Source organism: Podarcis raffonei, chromosome 5, assembly GCF_027172205.1.
Source record: "Podarcis raffonei isolate rPodRaf1 chromosome 5, rPodRaf1.pri, whole genome shotgun sequence".
Lineage (NCBI taxonomy): Eukaryota > Metazoa > Chordata > Lepidosauria > Squamata > Lacertidae > Podarcis > Podarcis raffonei.
Window position 1 is genome coordinate 60,730,129 of NC_070606.1, and position 17,380 is coordinate 60,747,508.

The 17,380-nt window shown below is 38.9% G+C and overlaps 1 protein-coding gene across 1 annotated transcript; it reads left to right on the forward strand.

The window, feature by feature from the left end:
- The first annotated feature begins 353 nt into the window (after positions 1–353).
- Positions 354–16,804, forward strand: PARL (presenilin associated rhomboid like). Its single transcript, XM_053389581.1, has 10 exons — positions 354–538; positions 1,890–2,070; positions 8,709–8,849; positions 9,784–9,832; positions 11,720–11,815; positions 12,835–12,984; positions 13,944–14,014; positions 15,417–15,518; positions 16,373–16,470; positions 16,668–16,804. The coding sequence occupies exons 1-10, from the start codon at positions 369–371 to the stop codon at positions 16,762–16,764; spliced, it is 1,155 nt and encodes a 384-aa protein (XP_053245556.1). The 5' UTR covers positions 354–368; the 3' UTR covers positions 16,765–16,804.
- The last annotated feature ends 576 nt before the right edge of the window (positions 16,805–17,380 follow it).

Genomic DNA, 17,380 nt, shown 5'->3' on the forward strand with positions numbered 1-17,380 from the left:
TCAGCATCTTTTCCTACTTCTGCCATTTACCGCTGCTGCCTACACAATCCATGCCTGCGCTTCCCTTTTCCTATGAGAATATATGAGTGGAAGCTACTGCCTCGAGGAAGAAAAGGCCCTCTGTCAAGGAAGAGGCCCAGCCTCGGTGCCCAGTCCAGCCTGAGCGCCTTTGATAAAATGGGGACTGAATCCGGTCAGCACCAATTGCTTCAAATTGGCCACTTATGTTTTTAAGCTCTCTCAATAGGACGCCGCAATAATTTTTTGCCGGAAGAAAGACCGCCCCAACTGAACGACACTGTAGGCCGCGCCGCCCTTTCCCTGGAGAGGTAGGCAAGGTAACGGTATTTTTGCTTCGGCGCTTGGCTATGACGTCATCCGGCGCCGCCAGCCAGCCCCCCCTTCAAGATGGCGGAAGGAAGCGCTCGCCGACCCGGAAGCGTTATTTTCGGAGGGTGAGGAAAATGGCGTGGAGTTGCTGTGCCCGAGTCTGGGTTAGACAGGAGTTATGGGGTAGTAGTGGAATCCGGACACACAGGTAAGGAATGAAGCGGAGCTGCTACCCATAGGAGGAGGGCGGTGGGGTTCAGAGGAAGGGGCTGGAGGCGGGTGAGGTGGTGTGCTGCTGCGGGTATCGAGGAGTTCGCTGCGAGGGTGTGCCTGGGAGAGCGGTGGGGTTGTCAACTTTGCCGCTCGGCTTTTCCAGGAGTCTGTTATTTTAAAAAAGCAATACGGCACCCAGAACGATGGGTAGGATCCAGTTCCTGTGTCTCTCTTTCCACCCACCCTGATCGAGGGCGAGGAAGAGGGAAAGCCTGTAGTAAAGGAGTGGCTGTGGATGAGGGAAGTACGATGTCCAGCAGTTACACAGCCTCTCCTTATTCCGACGGATTGGAGAAAGAGAGTTGGGTGTGTCAATGGCACAACGGTGCATTGGTAGACAGATGGACTGAAGTGGCTTCACAGAGTCTAGTACAAAATGAAAATATAAGATTTCCTTGGTAGCACCTTGATAATAATTACTTATTTGTTAAACTTACATCCCTTCTACCAAATGATGCTTAAGGTGCCTAACAGCAATGATACAAATATAACAACAACAATAATATCCAAAGTGAGAACCATAAACAAAATCATTTATTGTTCTGATATCCAGTCCCATCTGACAAATCATGATTCTGAAACTACAATTTGAAGCTTTTTGACAAGTTTCAATTGATATTCCTACTGAAATTACAAAACATGGCTTAAGTGTTTCTTTTTTCTCACAAGCTGCTGTTTGGGATAACATCTAGGGATGATTAGGTAAAGGAGAATAAGACAGAAACTGTACTTTGCCTATATAGGCAGAACACAAAGTATTGTTTGGGTTCCTAAACTACTGTTAGTACAGTGGTACCTTGGGTTACATACGCTTCAGGTTACATACGCTTCAGGTTACAGACTCCGCTAACCCAGAAATAGTACCTCGGGTTAAGAGCTTTGCTTCAGGATGAGAACAGAAATTGTGCTCTGGCGGCGTGGCAGCAGCAGGAGGCCCCATTAGCTTAAGTGGTTCTTCAGGTTAAGAACAGTTTCAGGTTAAGAACGGACCTCCGGAACGAATTAAATACTTAACCCGAGGTACCACTGTACAACATCATAGTTTAGTGTTATATCTGAAGTGGCCTAAAACAACCATGTAAGCTGCAAAACAAGTTGACATACAAACTATGAAAGGTATATTCTGGATAGGGAAATCACAAAAAGATCATAATACTTTGGAGTGGTGAGAAGGTGCTTTTGGTTTCTCTTAATCTGGTATTTCTGAATAAGAAACTGGTATTTCTTAACATCTTGGAAACATTTAGAATGAGTCCACTTTGTGTTCCATATGTATTTACTTTTAGAAATACCCTATATACACAACAAAGAAATGGATTCAGAAGACCAGCACAGAAGAGTGATCCGCAAACACCAAACCCAAAAACTGGTATTAAGCCACAGAAAAGTAGTTTGTCTCCTCCAGCCTATCAAGAATCTTCCCGTTCAGTGAAAATCCTTGTGAAGCCATTCTTCTTTACAATTGGGGTAATAATTGTTTGATATTGCAGATAATGTGTCGCAGTCCGTATGTAATTAACAAAAACTGGTTTGTTTAGTGGTAAGCTACAGAATTTTCATATAGAACAGGGATTATATAGAGGTGGGATTTTGGCAGGCAGACCCATTGCAGCACTGTGACAGCTGAAGATATGTTTATCAAATTTTTCTAATCTGTAGAACAATTAAAGTATTGGGATCCATGTCCATATAATGCCTGAGTAAGAAGAACAGGGCTGCCCACATTCCCATCCCTACCCACTGTTTCTATTCTGAACACCGTAGGTCTGAATGGGGCTTCTACCCATGTTCACTTAAATGTGAGTGGAAACATCTGTGTAGTTCAAAATCCTGCTTTATCAAGATTCCCATCATGTTCTATTCACTTTAAAGCAAACACAGGTAGATAGACCTCAAATGTTTTCTGGTCAATCTGAGAAACTAGGTGCGCCTTATGGGACAGTGCGTCCTATAGGGCAAAAAATACGGTATGTAGGGAATAGAGATCAAATATTGGTATTGTATATATATTTTTTTATAAATTTTTTATTGGTTTTTCAACATATAATATAAAACAATACAAAAGACAAACACAAACAAACAAACATATAAACATGTATAATTTCATAAATTTTTTCATGTACCCAATTTCAGCGACTTCCCCATGCCCCCCTTTTCTGCATCCCTGTTTTGAACTTTTTTTTTTCCAGCAACCCCTGGTCCAGATTACTTATTAATTCCTTTCTTTAACCTCTTTCTTTCCTCTTATCCAATCATTTATCGCTGCAAATCTGTTATGCTTTACCCATGACATTTTAACACTCAATAATTTTACAAGAATTTTTAAGATAAAGTTTAAATTTCTTCCAATCTTCTTCCGCCGTCTCTTTCCCTTGGTCACGGATTCTGCTCGTCATCTCTGCTAGTCCCATATACTCGATCACCTTCGTCTGCCACTCTTCCAGTGTGGGTAGTTCTTGTGTCTTCCAATACTTTGCTAGTAGAACTCTTGCTTTGACACCAATTGGCCTACCATGCCCAGGAGAAAAGCCTCTGTTTTTTTGTGAAAGGTACACTTAAGCACCTTCTTAATTTCATTATATATCATTTCCCAGAAGGCCTTAATCCTTGGGCACGTCCACCAAAGGTGATAGAAAGTACCTTCAGTTTCATTACATTTCCAACATTTATTATTGGGCAAATGATAAATTTTTGCAAGCTTGACTGGGGTCATGTACCACCTATAAATCATTTTCATAATATTCTCTCTTAAGGCATTACATGCCGTAAATTTTATACCGGTGGTCCATAACTGTTCCCAGTCAGCAAACATAATGTCATGACCAATGTCCTGTGCCCATTTAATCATAGCTGATTTAACCATTTCATCCTGTGTATTCCATTTCAGCAGCAAGTTGTACATTCTAGACAAGTTCTTCGTATTGGGTTCTAACAATTCTGTTTCTAACTTTGACTTCTCCACCTGGAAGCCGATTTTCCTGTCCTGTTTGAAGACTTCATTTATCTGGTAATAATGTAGCCAATCTCTTACTTTAAACTTCAGTTTCTCATAACTCTGTAATTTCACATTTCCACCTTCTTGTTCTACAATTTCCCAATATTTTGGCCATTTAGATTCCATATTAAGTTTTTTAACTTCCTTAGCCTCCATTGGTGACAGCCACCTAGGGGTTTTATTTTCCAACAAATCTTTATAACGAATCCAAACATTATATAATGCTTTCCTAACAATATGGTTTTTGAAGCTTTTATGGATTTTTACCTTGTCATACCATATATATGCATGCCAACCAAATCTATTATTGAACCCTTCTAGGTCCAAAATGTCTGTGTTCTCAAGAAGTAGCCAGTCTTTCAACCAGCAAAAAGCTGCTGCTTCATAGTAAAGTTTTAAGTCCGGCAGGGCAAACCCCCCTCTTTCTTTTGCGTCAGTTAATATCTTAAATTTTATTCTGGGCTTTTTGCCCTGCCAGACAAATTTCGATATATCTTTCTGCCACTTCTTGAAACAGTCCATTCTGTCCACAATCTGCAATGTTTGAAACAAAAACAGCATTCTTGGCAAGACATTCATCTTAATAACAGCAATTCGGCCTAACAAGAAAAGTCTCAAATTTGACCATATTTCCAAATCTTTCTTAATTTCTGTCCAGCATTTCTCATAATTGTCTTTAAATAAGTTCACATTCTTAGTTGTTAAATTAACCCCTAGATATTTCACCTTATTTGCTACCATTAATCCAGTTTCACTCTGAAACTTCTCTCTTTCCTCCACTGTTAAATTCTTTCCCAATACCTTTGTTTTTTGTTTATTTAACTTAAAACCTGCCACTCGACCAAAGACTTGTATTATCTCCAAAACTTTTTTTGTACTAGTGTCTGGCTCTTGCAAAGTTAAAACTAGATCATCTGCAAACGCTTTCAACTTGTATTGTTTAGCTCCGACCTGAATCCCTTTTACCAGCTGGTCACCTCTAATCATATTTAGTAAAACCTCCAGAACAGTTATAAAAAGTAGTGGGGATATTGGGCACCCCTGTCGTGTCCCTTTTTCAATAGCAATTTCTTCAGTAACCACATTATTTACAATTAGTTTTGCTTTTTGTTCAGAATAAATTGCACCTATACCATTCTCAAAACCTTGGCCCACCCCCATTCCTTTGAGATTCTTTTTCATAAAACTCCAAGAGATATTGTCAAAGGCTTTCTCAGCGTCCACAAATATTAATACTGCCTTAGTGTTAATGTTATTCTCAAGTAATTCCATAATGTCTATTATATTTCTCACATTGTCAGATAAATGTCTTCCTGGGAGAAAGCCAGCCTGGTCTTTATGAATCTCACCCACCAAAACCCTCTTCAATCTTTTTGCCAAAATGTCTGCAAAAATTTTGTAATCCACATTAAGTAATGATATAGGGCGGTAGTTCTTAATCTGGTTCTTTTCAGTCTCCAATTTTGGTATAAGTGTAATATATGCTTCTTTCCACGATTCAGGTGCCTTCTTCCCCTCTAAAATTTCATTACAGACTTCCTTAAACGGTTGAATCAGCCAATCTTTCAAAGCTTTATAATATCTGGAAGTCAGACCGTCTGTTCCTGGAGATTTTCCCAATTTCATGTTTTGAATGGCTCCCTCTATTTCCTGCTCAGTTATTTTCTGGTTTAAACTCACTTTACTTTGTTCAGATATTTTTTGTAATCCATATTTTTTAAGAAATTCTTCTATCTCTTTTTCATCCACCAGCCCTTGTGCATAAAGTCTTCTGAAATAACTCTGAAAGCAGTTTCTAATCTCATTTGGCCTAAAAATGTTCTTTCCTTCAACCTCTAAGCTTGTAACCACATTCAGTTTTTGTCTTTTCTTCAATTGCCATGCCAGAAGTTTCCCACATTTATCTGCCGATTCAAATGTCTTTTGTCTCATTTGCTTTATTTTCCATTCTATCTCCTGATTCATCAGTTCCATGTACTGTCTCTGGTAGAACTTTATTTCTCTTAAGATTTCGTGAGACTTTGGCTTTGATCTCAATTTTTTTTCACCTTCTTTTATTTTTTCCAAAATCTTATCTTTCTTTTCGTTCTGTCTCTTCTTTTTTAAAGTGTTCTGCTGTATCAAAAATCCTCGCATAACGGCTTTACTTGCGTCCCATATTGTTCTTTTCTCCACCTCTGTTTTCAGGTTTATCTCAAAGTAGTCCTTAATAGTTTTCTGGGCCTTTCTGTACACCTCTTCATCTCTAAATAGAGAGTCATTCATCCTCCATCTGAAGGAACCAGCTGTTGTTGTGTTCATTTCCATCTTTACGGCGTTATGGTCGGAGCAAGTCTTTGGGCAGATTTCCACTTTCTTTATCTTAGGTGCCATTCCACTAGTTACCCAAATTTGGTCGATTCTGGTCCAGGTCATTTTTGCTTCAGAGAAAAAAGTTCCCTCTCTCTCCAGAGGGTTTCTTGTTCTCCAGATGTCAATCAAGTCGATATTATCTGTCATTTCAAAAAAAGTCTGGGGTAGTCTCCCATCCTTAGAAACCACCTGTCTTAGTGCTTTGTCCATATTTGTAGAGACCACTCCATTCATATCTCCCATCATGATTATATTGTAATCCAAATAGTCCATTAATGTCTCATGTAGTTTCTTAAAGAACTCTGACTTCCCTTCATTCGGAGCGTAGATCCCAATTATCAATAATTTTTCTCCTTGGACTTGTATTTCTATTGCCAAATATCTTCCTTGTTCGTCTTTAAACATCAACTTAGGGGCCAATTTTTCCTTAGCATAAATCACCACTCCTCTTTTTTTCACCTTATCTGATGAAATAAATTCCTGTCCCAGTCTTTTATTAACAAGTAATTTTCTATGTGTTCTAGTCACGTGGGTTTCTTGCAAACAAATCAAATCCAATTGTTCTTTTTTTAAAATATGAAAAACCTCACGTCTTTTTCTGGGAAGGTTCAAGCCATTACAGTTCCAGCTTAAAATTTGTAGAGCCATATTGTTGTTTACTTTGTTGCTCCTCCAACTGCCCCCAGCAGTTGTTCTTCCTTTGTTGGGGTCTGAAGTCCAAATGTCAAGTTCGATATATCCGCTAAGTCCTTAGCCTCAGTAGTCAGGTCCACCACTCCCTTCACCAGGTCTTCTTGATTTTTTTCCAGAAACTGTTCTTTATCTTGCACTGTTTTTATTTTAATTTTTTTTCCTTTGTAGTTAAAAGACAGGCCTTGTGGGTACTCCCATCTGTATATTATGTTATTCTTCATCAACAAGGTGGTCAGATCCTTGTAGTAGGTTCTCACTTCCAAGATATATTTAGGAATATCCTTATAAATCTGAACAAAGGAGTCTTCAATCTCCAGAGATCTTTGATATTGTAGATTCAATATTCTATCTCTCTCCTCCTTAGATCTCAAGGTTATCAGGCAGTCCCTTGGCTTCTTTTTATTCTGTCTTCTTCCCAGTCTGAAGGCCGTAACTATCTTGAATTCCTCCTCTTTCGAATTCACTTGCCAGAAATCCGAAAATTCTTTTGTGAGGAACTCTGCCAAATTGTCCTGCTCACTTTCTGGAACGGCTCTCAATCTCAAGTTCCTCTCCTTTCTCTGAAGATCTATTAAGGACAGGGCCGCCTCATGTTCCTCTAGCTTTTTACAAACAGGTTCTAATTTAACTTGCGTAGATTCAGCTATAATTTTTGCCTCTTCAGCAGTCTTACGAATTACAACATTTTCTTCAATTTATTTATTTATAGTCTCTGTATTAGATGCAACACTTTTAGTGTTCAAATCAAGCTTCTCTGATAGCTCTGTTAATTGTTTAGAATTTTCTGTACCTTGTTTGGTCAAAGCCTCTAATGATTCATTAATTTTTAATAGTGCTTGTGTCACTGTATCCATCCCTCTTTCCTGCCCTTCTACACCTGCAAGGGCTAAGCCTGATATGGAACCTCTTCTCCTTTGTGCAATTTTTGTTTTTGCTCTTGTTTTTATCTCATCCTCTTGGCCTCTCATGTCCCAAGGTCGTTCCCACAGGAATTGTTTCCAGATGGAAAACTCCACTAACTTGTTCTTTACACTGTTAAATTTTCCCTCAACCCTCTAGAGGGAGCAATTCACAGTTCAAGGTACAGGGAAACAAAGAAAAAGAAAACAAAAATGGCCACAACTTTTCAAGTAATTTTCCAGTCAGAGAACTGTCATTTTGTATCCTCAGCCACCAACAGTAGCAAATAAAGACTCAACTTTATATCCAACTTGCAATACACCAACTTTGTATCCAGTCTCAAGTGACAGCTTCCAGTCCCGGTGACTTAGTCCTTTTTAAAGCAGTCCTTTCCCAAGGGTTTAAAACAGCGGAATAATTTTCCCTTTCACCTCTTTCCAGCAGGTAATGCTAGTTCAAGTTCATCCCCCCCCCCGCTCCTGCTGCTAAGGGGGAAGGTTCAGGTTCAATGTCTAGGTTGAATAAAAATAGAGCTGTCTTCCGTCAAATTGCAGCTTGTATATCATTGCTTTAACTGTCATGCAGTCCGGGAAAGGCAGACTTCCTTATTTTAACTCTTTCCTGTTTTCAGCCAAATTTTCAAATCTTTTTCCTTTAAATCCCGGAGATTTCCCAATCTTACTCACGGGTAGTTGTAAATCCAAATGCCAGGAAGGAATCGGCGCTCTCCGTTATGGCGACGCGGCTTCACTCCGCGAGCTGGGTAGCGACTCTCAGCACCGCGCTCTCACCCGATGCCGCTCCGGAGCCTTTAAAAAGGCTCCTTCGCAGTAAGGGGGGGCGCTTCAGGTGCCCACCGAGTCTCCTTGTTCACAGGCTTCCGCGCCTGTGATTTTAGGGGTCCCCGCTTCGCCATAGCGGTCGGACCCGAACTCACGGAGTAGTCTCCCTGAGCGGAGCTCAGCAGGAGACCGCCATTAAACGCTGGCGCCGACCGGAAGTCCAAATATTGGTATTGTAGACCACCATGACTGTAGAGGTCATGGTTAACCCATACATGTTAACCCATACAATGAGTTAACAGTCTTCTGGTGCTAATTTGAATGCTTATGGTAACAAATGATCTGAATTATGTGTTACCTGAAACCTTAATTAAATATATTAGTTTTCAGGCTGTGCTTTTGGATCAGCTGCTATTTGGCAATATGAACATCTCAAATCCAAGGTTCAGAACTATTTTGAAGATAGTCGAGCAGACTGGATGGATAAGGTGCGACCACAAAAAGGGATGGACTTCAGAAGGCAGGTATTTTGGGCACTAATTATAATTTTACTATTGAAACTATTGTACATGATGACTGAAATTTTTTCTATTGTGCCTCACCTTGCAAAGCCTTATGGATATTATCGTACTTTTCTTGACAAATCTCAAGGAAAAACCCATGAGGAGAATATATATATATATATATATATATATATATATATATATACACACACACACACACACACACACACACACACATATATAATATGTTCAATAGTAAGAGAAAAATTATGAATGTTAAAGTTGTGTGACTCAGCCATCATTAATAAGATAACATCTTTGGGTTAAAGAAAGATGGTAAGAAATAACATTTTTAATTAAAGATGGAGTCAATTCATTAGCACTTTTTTCATTTATTTGGAAGATTCTTTCACATACTCGAATCATAACCAGTTGAATATAGCTGATCACAATGTTTATCATATGCAATCCAGAGGTAAATTGATATAAAAGTATGTATATTTCATTAGGAAAATGCATCACTTAGAAAGCAGACATAAAAAGGAACAAACCCTTATTTACTACATGGATATAGTATTTAGATTTGTTACAGATAAGAGTCATCTCTGTACCCACTTTTCTTTATGGCCCTGCCCATCGTTGGCATGCAGCTCCCAAAAGGTTACCCACAAGGGAATGTTGCCCTTAGGTTAAAAATGGTTCCCAGCCTTCATTTACACTAGCTAGAGAGGAGTGCGTTTATCTTTTGAAAATAGGTGTTTGTTACCTATGTATAATTACAGTTTTCTAAGAAAAGTTTTGGGATAGAATATTCTTTTGTTTTGTAAACTTGATTTCTTCAGTGCTTTTGTGTATTGAAAATACTAAATTGCATATTAATGAGTTTAATATCCATTGTCTTGAGATACTGTATATATTGGATCAGGCCAGATTAAGACTGCTCATTTTCTTTCAGATTAACCAGTGGTGGAATAGTCTGAGCAACGGGCAACGTACTGTGTCAGGTTTGTGTTAGCTTACAAGTATTAGACATTCTCAGGAAGAGAAATATGGCAAACAGGTACAGTATGTCACTAGATAGCTTTAATAACATGCTTACAAGTTGTTAAACCTAAGGCAGTCTTTTCCACCTATGTGTTTAGTTTGCTCCACTACATTATATATTTTGGCCTAACATTATGTAATATTGCTCCCTAACTTAGAGGGATGCAGTGCAATTTTATGCTCAGATTCTTCCTCCTAGAGCAAGGATGGAGAACCTGTGGCCTTCCAGATGTTGTTGGACTCCCAACAGTCCCAGCCTGCATGGCCACAAATGATGAAGGCCAGACATTTCTCACCCCTGTTCTAGAAGGTTGAAGACCTTTCTGTAAGACTTTCTCCATGATTATGACTCTGTCACACAAGATTGTTTCCTGCATAGGAGCTGGTTCTGTTACTGGAAAGTTGTAACAGAATATCAAAAATAGTTTGCTTACTACTTAGTAAATGTTTTAATATAATTATGATACAGTGGAACCTTGAGCTTCTCGGAAGCCAAACGTTTCAGAACTCGAACACCGAAAACCCGGAAGTAATTGCTTCCATTTTCAAATGTCAAACGGCTTCTGGGGTGTTTCCCCCCCTTTTCTCCATTGACTTTGCTAACCGCCCTTTGCGCCTCGGTCATCAAACGCTTTGGAAATCAAACAGTCTTCCGGAATGGATTACGTTTGACAACCGAGGTTCCAGTGTAATGTGTTATTGAGGACTGAGAAACTGATATTTCATGAAAAATATAGGGTTTACCAAATCAAGATATGGTTTCCAAATATAAGTGTGTGGTGGTGATGGAACACATTTCATTTCCACTCTCTATTCTTCATCAGTAAGAAAAAAAATTAAGGGTGGATTACAGTTCATTAGTGTTTTGTAGGCAGCTTTTGAAAAGTCTCATATGAAAGCAAAAATACAAGTAGCCTTTAAAGAACATTGGAGCACAATTATTTGTGACCTGAATGAATACTGGGTTGCATCGAAGGCATGGGGGGAAAGGAACTGCTTGATGGGCCAAGTCCTTACCTGCAGGTCAACTCTGACAGTGCATTGCTTCAGTCACAGCTTCAGTCACCTGATGTCATGTTGACCCCAGGTAACCCCTTTTCCTTTGCCCTCATGGTTTGGTTTCAGAACACATGGGCAACGGCACAGCTTTTGCAAGTGTCAGTAATCAGCTCATTGTGGATGCTTACAAAGCCCAGTGCAGTTTGATTTCAAATAATCACCATCATCATTGGTGCTTGAATAGTAGTGGTAGTAGTTGTAGTTTATTTGTACCCTGCCCATCTGACTGGGATGCCCCAGCCACTCGGGGCAGTTTCCAACAAATATAAAAACATAATAAAACATCAAACATTAAATACTGCTCTAGACAGGGCTACCTTCAGATATCTTCCGGGCTTTGTGAATTGTGTTGGATGGACAGTGCAATTTTGGCTTTGTTTTGTTCCTGAAAATATTCTTTTCAGAAATATATATTTCTAGACTTCCCTTCATCCATTTGGACATGTATGTGGGCATGAATAAAGCTATTCATACAATACAATAGAACCATGAAACTGCAGCATTACTAACAAGCTAGCAAAGTCAGAGGCAGCAGTAACAACTTTATAAAGCAGAGTAAACATAAACACGTGCAGTGTCTGAGAAAATAAATATATTTCACCTGGCCCTTGAAGGGTTATAATGTTGGTGGCAGACATCTCTTTCTGGGGCGGAGAGAAAATCCACTTGAAAATAACTGTTTGGGGTGCTTGGGTTTACAATAACTTATTTGTGGGTTGTATACATTATATATTAGAATGCTTTCACTGCTTGTTTTGTCACTTACACTTTTCTTGTTAAATCCATAGGCATTATAGCTGCAAACGTCTTTGTATTCTGTTTATGGAGGATACCCTCTTTGCAACGAGTAATGCTTACATATTTCACATCTAATCCAACTTCTCGTAAGTGTGCATTAAAATACATGCAAAATTGTACAAGATTGTGTTTTGTTTTATTTTAGGGCTGTGGATTGACACCTGATTTAAGGAAATAACAAACAATTTGGTTTCCACAGTACAAATAGTTTGGGATGGACAAACTAATAAAACAATTTACCTGCATAAATATTTTTAGCGTCATGTAAATATCTTACAGAAGTAGAATATCTTCTTACTTTGTGATACACTCAGTTCTAAACTAGACAGGGAAAGAAGATGATAGTCAAATATGCTGAAAGAGAATACCAAAGCCTTGAAAAATATGCCAGGCAGATACACCAGCTGTAGAAAACACAAAAACCCTTCAGAGTAGTTTACTATAAGCTAATTTGTGACAATATATACTAGTTGCAGAAAGATGGGATAAAATTCAGATTCTCAATTAAAATTTTGGTGTTTTCTTTCCTTCATAATTTGTAAAACCTTGCCTAACAGTGCATTAGAAATGAGGGGAATCTTAGTTGATTGTTTCCTCTATATTCACTTGTCCTATCTGTGATCAGTTCAATGTTATGTATGGTGTAATGTTTCATTGTTTTTTGCTGTTGAGGAGTCCCATCTCCTAAGAAGTGGATGATTAAGATTTATTTAGCTACTGTTCATTTTCATCCTTCTCAACTAAATCACTAAACTGTCAGGAAAAAAGTGTTCCATGCTGCCACAAGTTAAATATTTTTATGCGCATGCCAAAATCTACAGTGGAGGGAAAGCTGTAAATGTCAGTGTACAAGTGTGACCTAAGAGGCACACTGCAGGCAAAAATGTTAAGGTAATCTTTTTAAAATTATGATTAAAGAGTGGTGGGCTCTTCTGAGAAGTAAAACCATGTGCAAAAACATAATGCTTAATGATTTTGAAAACCCAATGATGACTGTGTTTTTTCTTGCTAGAAGTTCCATTCTACTAGTTCAACTTGTAAACTGTGAATGGAGAGATGAAATGCTAAAGTAGTCTTAACAGCTGTTTTCTTCCTTTTGCCCTAGGAGTTGTGTGCTCTCCCATGTTGCTATCTGCATTTAGTCATTTCTCATTTCTACACATGGCAGCCAACATGTATGTTCTGTGGAGCTTCTCAACCAGTATAGTCTCTCTTCTGGGACGTGAGCAATTCATGGCAGCGTACCTTTCTGCAGGTAAGAAGCCTTCCTTGGTTATCTCTTTATGGCAGGCACCCCCAAACTCGGCCCTCCAGATGTTTTGGGACTACAACTCCCATCATCCCTAGCTAAGAGAACCAGTGGTCAAGGATGATGGGAATTGTAGTCCCAAAACATCTAGAGGGCTGAGTTTGGGGGTGCCTGATTTATGGGCTCCTAAGATGATTTAAAACTTGTCTTTGACTTGCACTGAAGTTGCTTTTATTATGTGTTATGAACATTCTTTGGTCATTGGAGAGAAACTGGCATTCACTAATACAATCCTCTTCAAACATGTCTGGATGAAGACTAGTTTAGAAAATTCTAAAGTAATTAAATGATGAGCTTTCCAAGCAGTATTCTGTGAGCCAGTATGAGTACTGTCCTAGGCCCAGGGTCAAGGGGCCAGCTACAAGGATTGGGTTTTTTGGTCCATTAACCACCTTAATCTAAGGTGGGCCACCTTTGAGGCATCACCACCATTTTAATTTAGAGGTCCTTTTAATAGTTGTTTGGGGGTGAATTTTTCACAGAATTAGCTTTCCTAAATTAGGTAGGAGAAATTACACTTGCTAAAATGTTATAATTCATAGAAATATAGAAGAAGTGCTATTGCATATTAAAATAAATAAAAATAAATAAAAGGTAAATGACTTCTTTCTTGGCTTAGGCATAGATCATGCTTCAGAGCCCCAGAGGAAAAAACTAAGGAGAAGTGAACCGCTTCTGAAGCTATTTGTCTCAATGCCATAAATCAGTCCAATTTTGGAGACTCTATTCTGGATGAACCTGTGTCTGCCTTAAGAATTGCATGTTCCTCTGTAGGGCAGTCCATTGTGCTGTGAAAGCCATAGGTTTAATGAAACAAATGAAACTAGGACAGTAAAATAAGAATATTTAAATGTTTCATGTCCCTCACTGAATCCGTGCTTCTGACAACATTATTATTTTTCTAGGAGTTTTTTCCACATTTGTGAGTTATTTTTGCAAAACGGTCACAGGAAGATTTGGATCATCGCTTGGAGCAGTAAGTCCTGCTGAGTACAAACGAATCTGTCTGTTGTGAAAGACTGGTTTTTGGAGCAGATTGTTTTCTGTTTTCAGAAGTCAAGTTATTTTTGGGGAAAAGCTACAGTGGAGAGTAGGTTAGAAATCTAATGAAATATTTGGGGAGGTGGGGTCGGTCTATAAGCTTCACCCCAGCAAAAGTTACTTAGTTAACTGTTTCCCCCCACTGTTTAGATCCGTGGTTCCCAACGTGGGGCACACGCCCCACAAGGGGACAATTTGATTTTTAAGGGGGGCAATTTGATAATAAGACCAAGTTAATGGCTTTCTCCATTTGAATAGGAGTTCACTTTTTGAATAATAAGAATTATATGTCAAGGGGGATTGGGGGCATCAGGATTTTAGAGATGTTTAGGTGGGGCATGGCCAAAAAAAGGTTGGGAACCACTGGGTTAGATCGTTTGTATAATTCAAAAGAAAAGAGATGCCTCAGTATCAGATAAGCTATAAGTAAAATAAGTGATGGTGCCAACTCAAATTTTTATGGTGCTCATTTTGTACATTTTCATTTTTGCAGCAATAAAAACTATTTCCAGCTTGACTTCCGTGTAAACACTTAATTGGAAACCAGTCCCATGGATTTCAATTAGATTCCTAACTAGCTTTTTAGGATTATAGTTTTACTGTTATATTTCTGTAGCCTTACTCTGAATTAAGTCCCAATATCAATAGGACTTAATTCACAGCAAAAAAACTAATTTCCACTGCAGTTTTTATCCCCAAGTACATTTTTACTTGGGGAGTAAGTTTCATAGAACTCTTCTGAGTAAAACAATGAATGAACTTGTCAATATCAGGAATAAGTTTGGTATGTTATATCAGATTGTATTGTTTTCACGTTGATACTTTCTATCTTGAATATCAGAAAGATTTATTCACAGACAGGAAATAGTCTATGCTTTCTTAAGGGGAAGGGATTTGCCACAGGCCCTTTCATTGAAAGAATTCTTTTAAAATAGCTGTAGTGTTTGGGTGACATTCAACTAAGTTATATGCAGGGCAGACACATTAAGCCTATCAATATCAATTTGTCTATTCTGAATAGAACTTTGTTGGATATCATCCTTTGTTTTTAGTATTTCTCTTAACTTTTAGGGTCTTTGCAGCTGGCATAGCTGAGAACCTGCTGCCTCCATTTCCACATCTTATTGGTAACAGTTAATGGCCATTGTGAACCTAACTGTTTTTGGCAAAAAAAATTAAGAGTAACTCACTTCTGTTGAACATTTGGTCAAGATAAGCAGTAATCTTTTCTGACTTCAACAGAAATTCAATTCTAAATTGAATTTTATTTTTTTTTGCTTTTGTATTTTGCATTTTTATTGCCAATTAGCCAATTTTAATTTTTGCTTGTATTCTAGTCGGGTGCTATAATGATGGTCCTTGCAGCAGTATGTACGAAGATGCCAGAAGCCAGGCTAGCCATAATATTCCTTCCAATGTTCACATTTACAGCTGGAAATGTAAGTGACTTGAAAGAACTAAGCAACTTCTCTCCTCCGTTGCTACCTGTTTTTGTCTCATGGGCTTAAAGACACAACAGAAAAGGAAAAAGGGGTGAGAAAGGAAAATGAAAACAATAGAACTCAGGCACCTATTGCTAAACATTACATAGTGATTCTTATAATGACCATCTAGAAAGGAAGCAGTTCAGGGAGGGGAGGAACTGGGGTTGCTGTATTTCAAAAAGTGAAAATCATGATTTTCGCGAAACAGAACAACTCTGCACCCAGTCTTCCTCTTCTGCAACCAGATAGAAGGCTGTTGTCAGGTGATGGGTAAGGAGGGTCCCCATAGGAGCTGGTCTCTCAGCAGAGCTGGTGGAGTGGGTCTTCTAATTTACCAATACAGAACTGAGGCTTGAAAGAGAGTTACCGTATTGGCCTGAATGCGCATCCACAAATAAGCTGCACCTTTAAAATTCAAGGCTTATTTGCGGGTGCGGCCTGCCTCCCAGCACTCCATCCCCAAACCGGCGCCAGGGGAGGCTGCTCGCTGCTTCCTTGGGGGAGAGGGGAGCCACGCGGTAAGGTCGCGAATATAAGCCACACTTTTTTTCCAAGTTAAAGTGGGGCTTATATTCAGGCCAATATGGTACATTCTCAAAGTTGCTCAATATATCCATGGTAGAGATGCGGCTTTAACTCAAATCCAGCTACAACCCTCACCCTTGTTCTCATTGACTAGGCATGACTAAATGGGATTTATGAATGTGGACTAGATTCATTTTATCATTGTTGGAGCTGCTGAAACATGAAGGCAATGTTGCTGTTGTGTGTGTTTTTTGCCAATGCTGTACTTGTTTACTGATTTCTAGGCTTTAAAAGCCATTATTGCACTGGACACGGCCGGACTTATTTTGGGTTGGAAGTTTTTTGACCATGCTGCACACGTTGGAGGGGCTCTCTTTGGCATGTAAGTTTTTGTACTGTGCTAGCACTATGAGAGTGATGCTTCAGTGTGTTGTAGTTTGTTTGTCTTTTATTTATCTAAAATAGCCCTGTAAAATTTCTACTGAGAAGGGTTTTTGGCCCAAATGGCTTCATGACATATACCTATAATGTGTTCTGTGAAAGAATTTCAGTTGAAGTTATGTGTTTGTTGCTTTTTAGGTGGTATGTAACGTACGGGCATAATCTAATATGGAAGAATAGAGAACCGGTGGTGAAGGCATGGCACACAATAAGGACTTGGAGACCAAATAAATGAGGTGGGGCTCGCAACTGGCGCTTTTTAGAAGAAACCTGTACAGAAGACTGGAAAGTGGATTGGTTGTTACATTACTTACACAGTAATGGGATCTTCAGTTCTAAATGTGGTAACCCACGCTCAAAAATAAATGCATTTATTGATAAACACATAACCAGATAGAAAACAATAAAGATTTGTATCTCATTGCTTTATTAAGGGAGTCTGTATTATTTCCTCTGGCTATTTTGGGGCAAAAATAACATTTGATCAGTTGCCTGATAGCTTCTCATTTAGAAAAAAAATAATATTAAGATGCCAACAGTTCTAGTAAGATCCTGATACTACAGAGCTCTGGTTAAGAAACTGCTTTATCATTCTCCTTGTCTTAATCTGTAATGATGTTTGATATTATTAGGCATATATATATTTTCATGCACATACAGAGCTGTGCTCTACAACTAAGCTATGGCCTCTTTCAAATATATGGAGTGGAGAGGAGTAGTACAAATGCATTTGCTGCAGGACGTCTGGCCTTTGAATGGAAGGGCACGCACAGTGGACTGCTCCAGGCGAGTCCCTTACTAAAAAAAAAGAAGCCCCACAATATGGGGGCTGGCACCATTTGCTAGTAGCA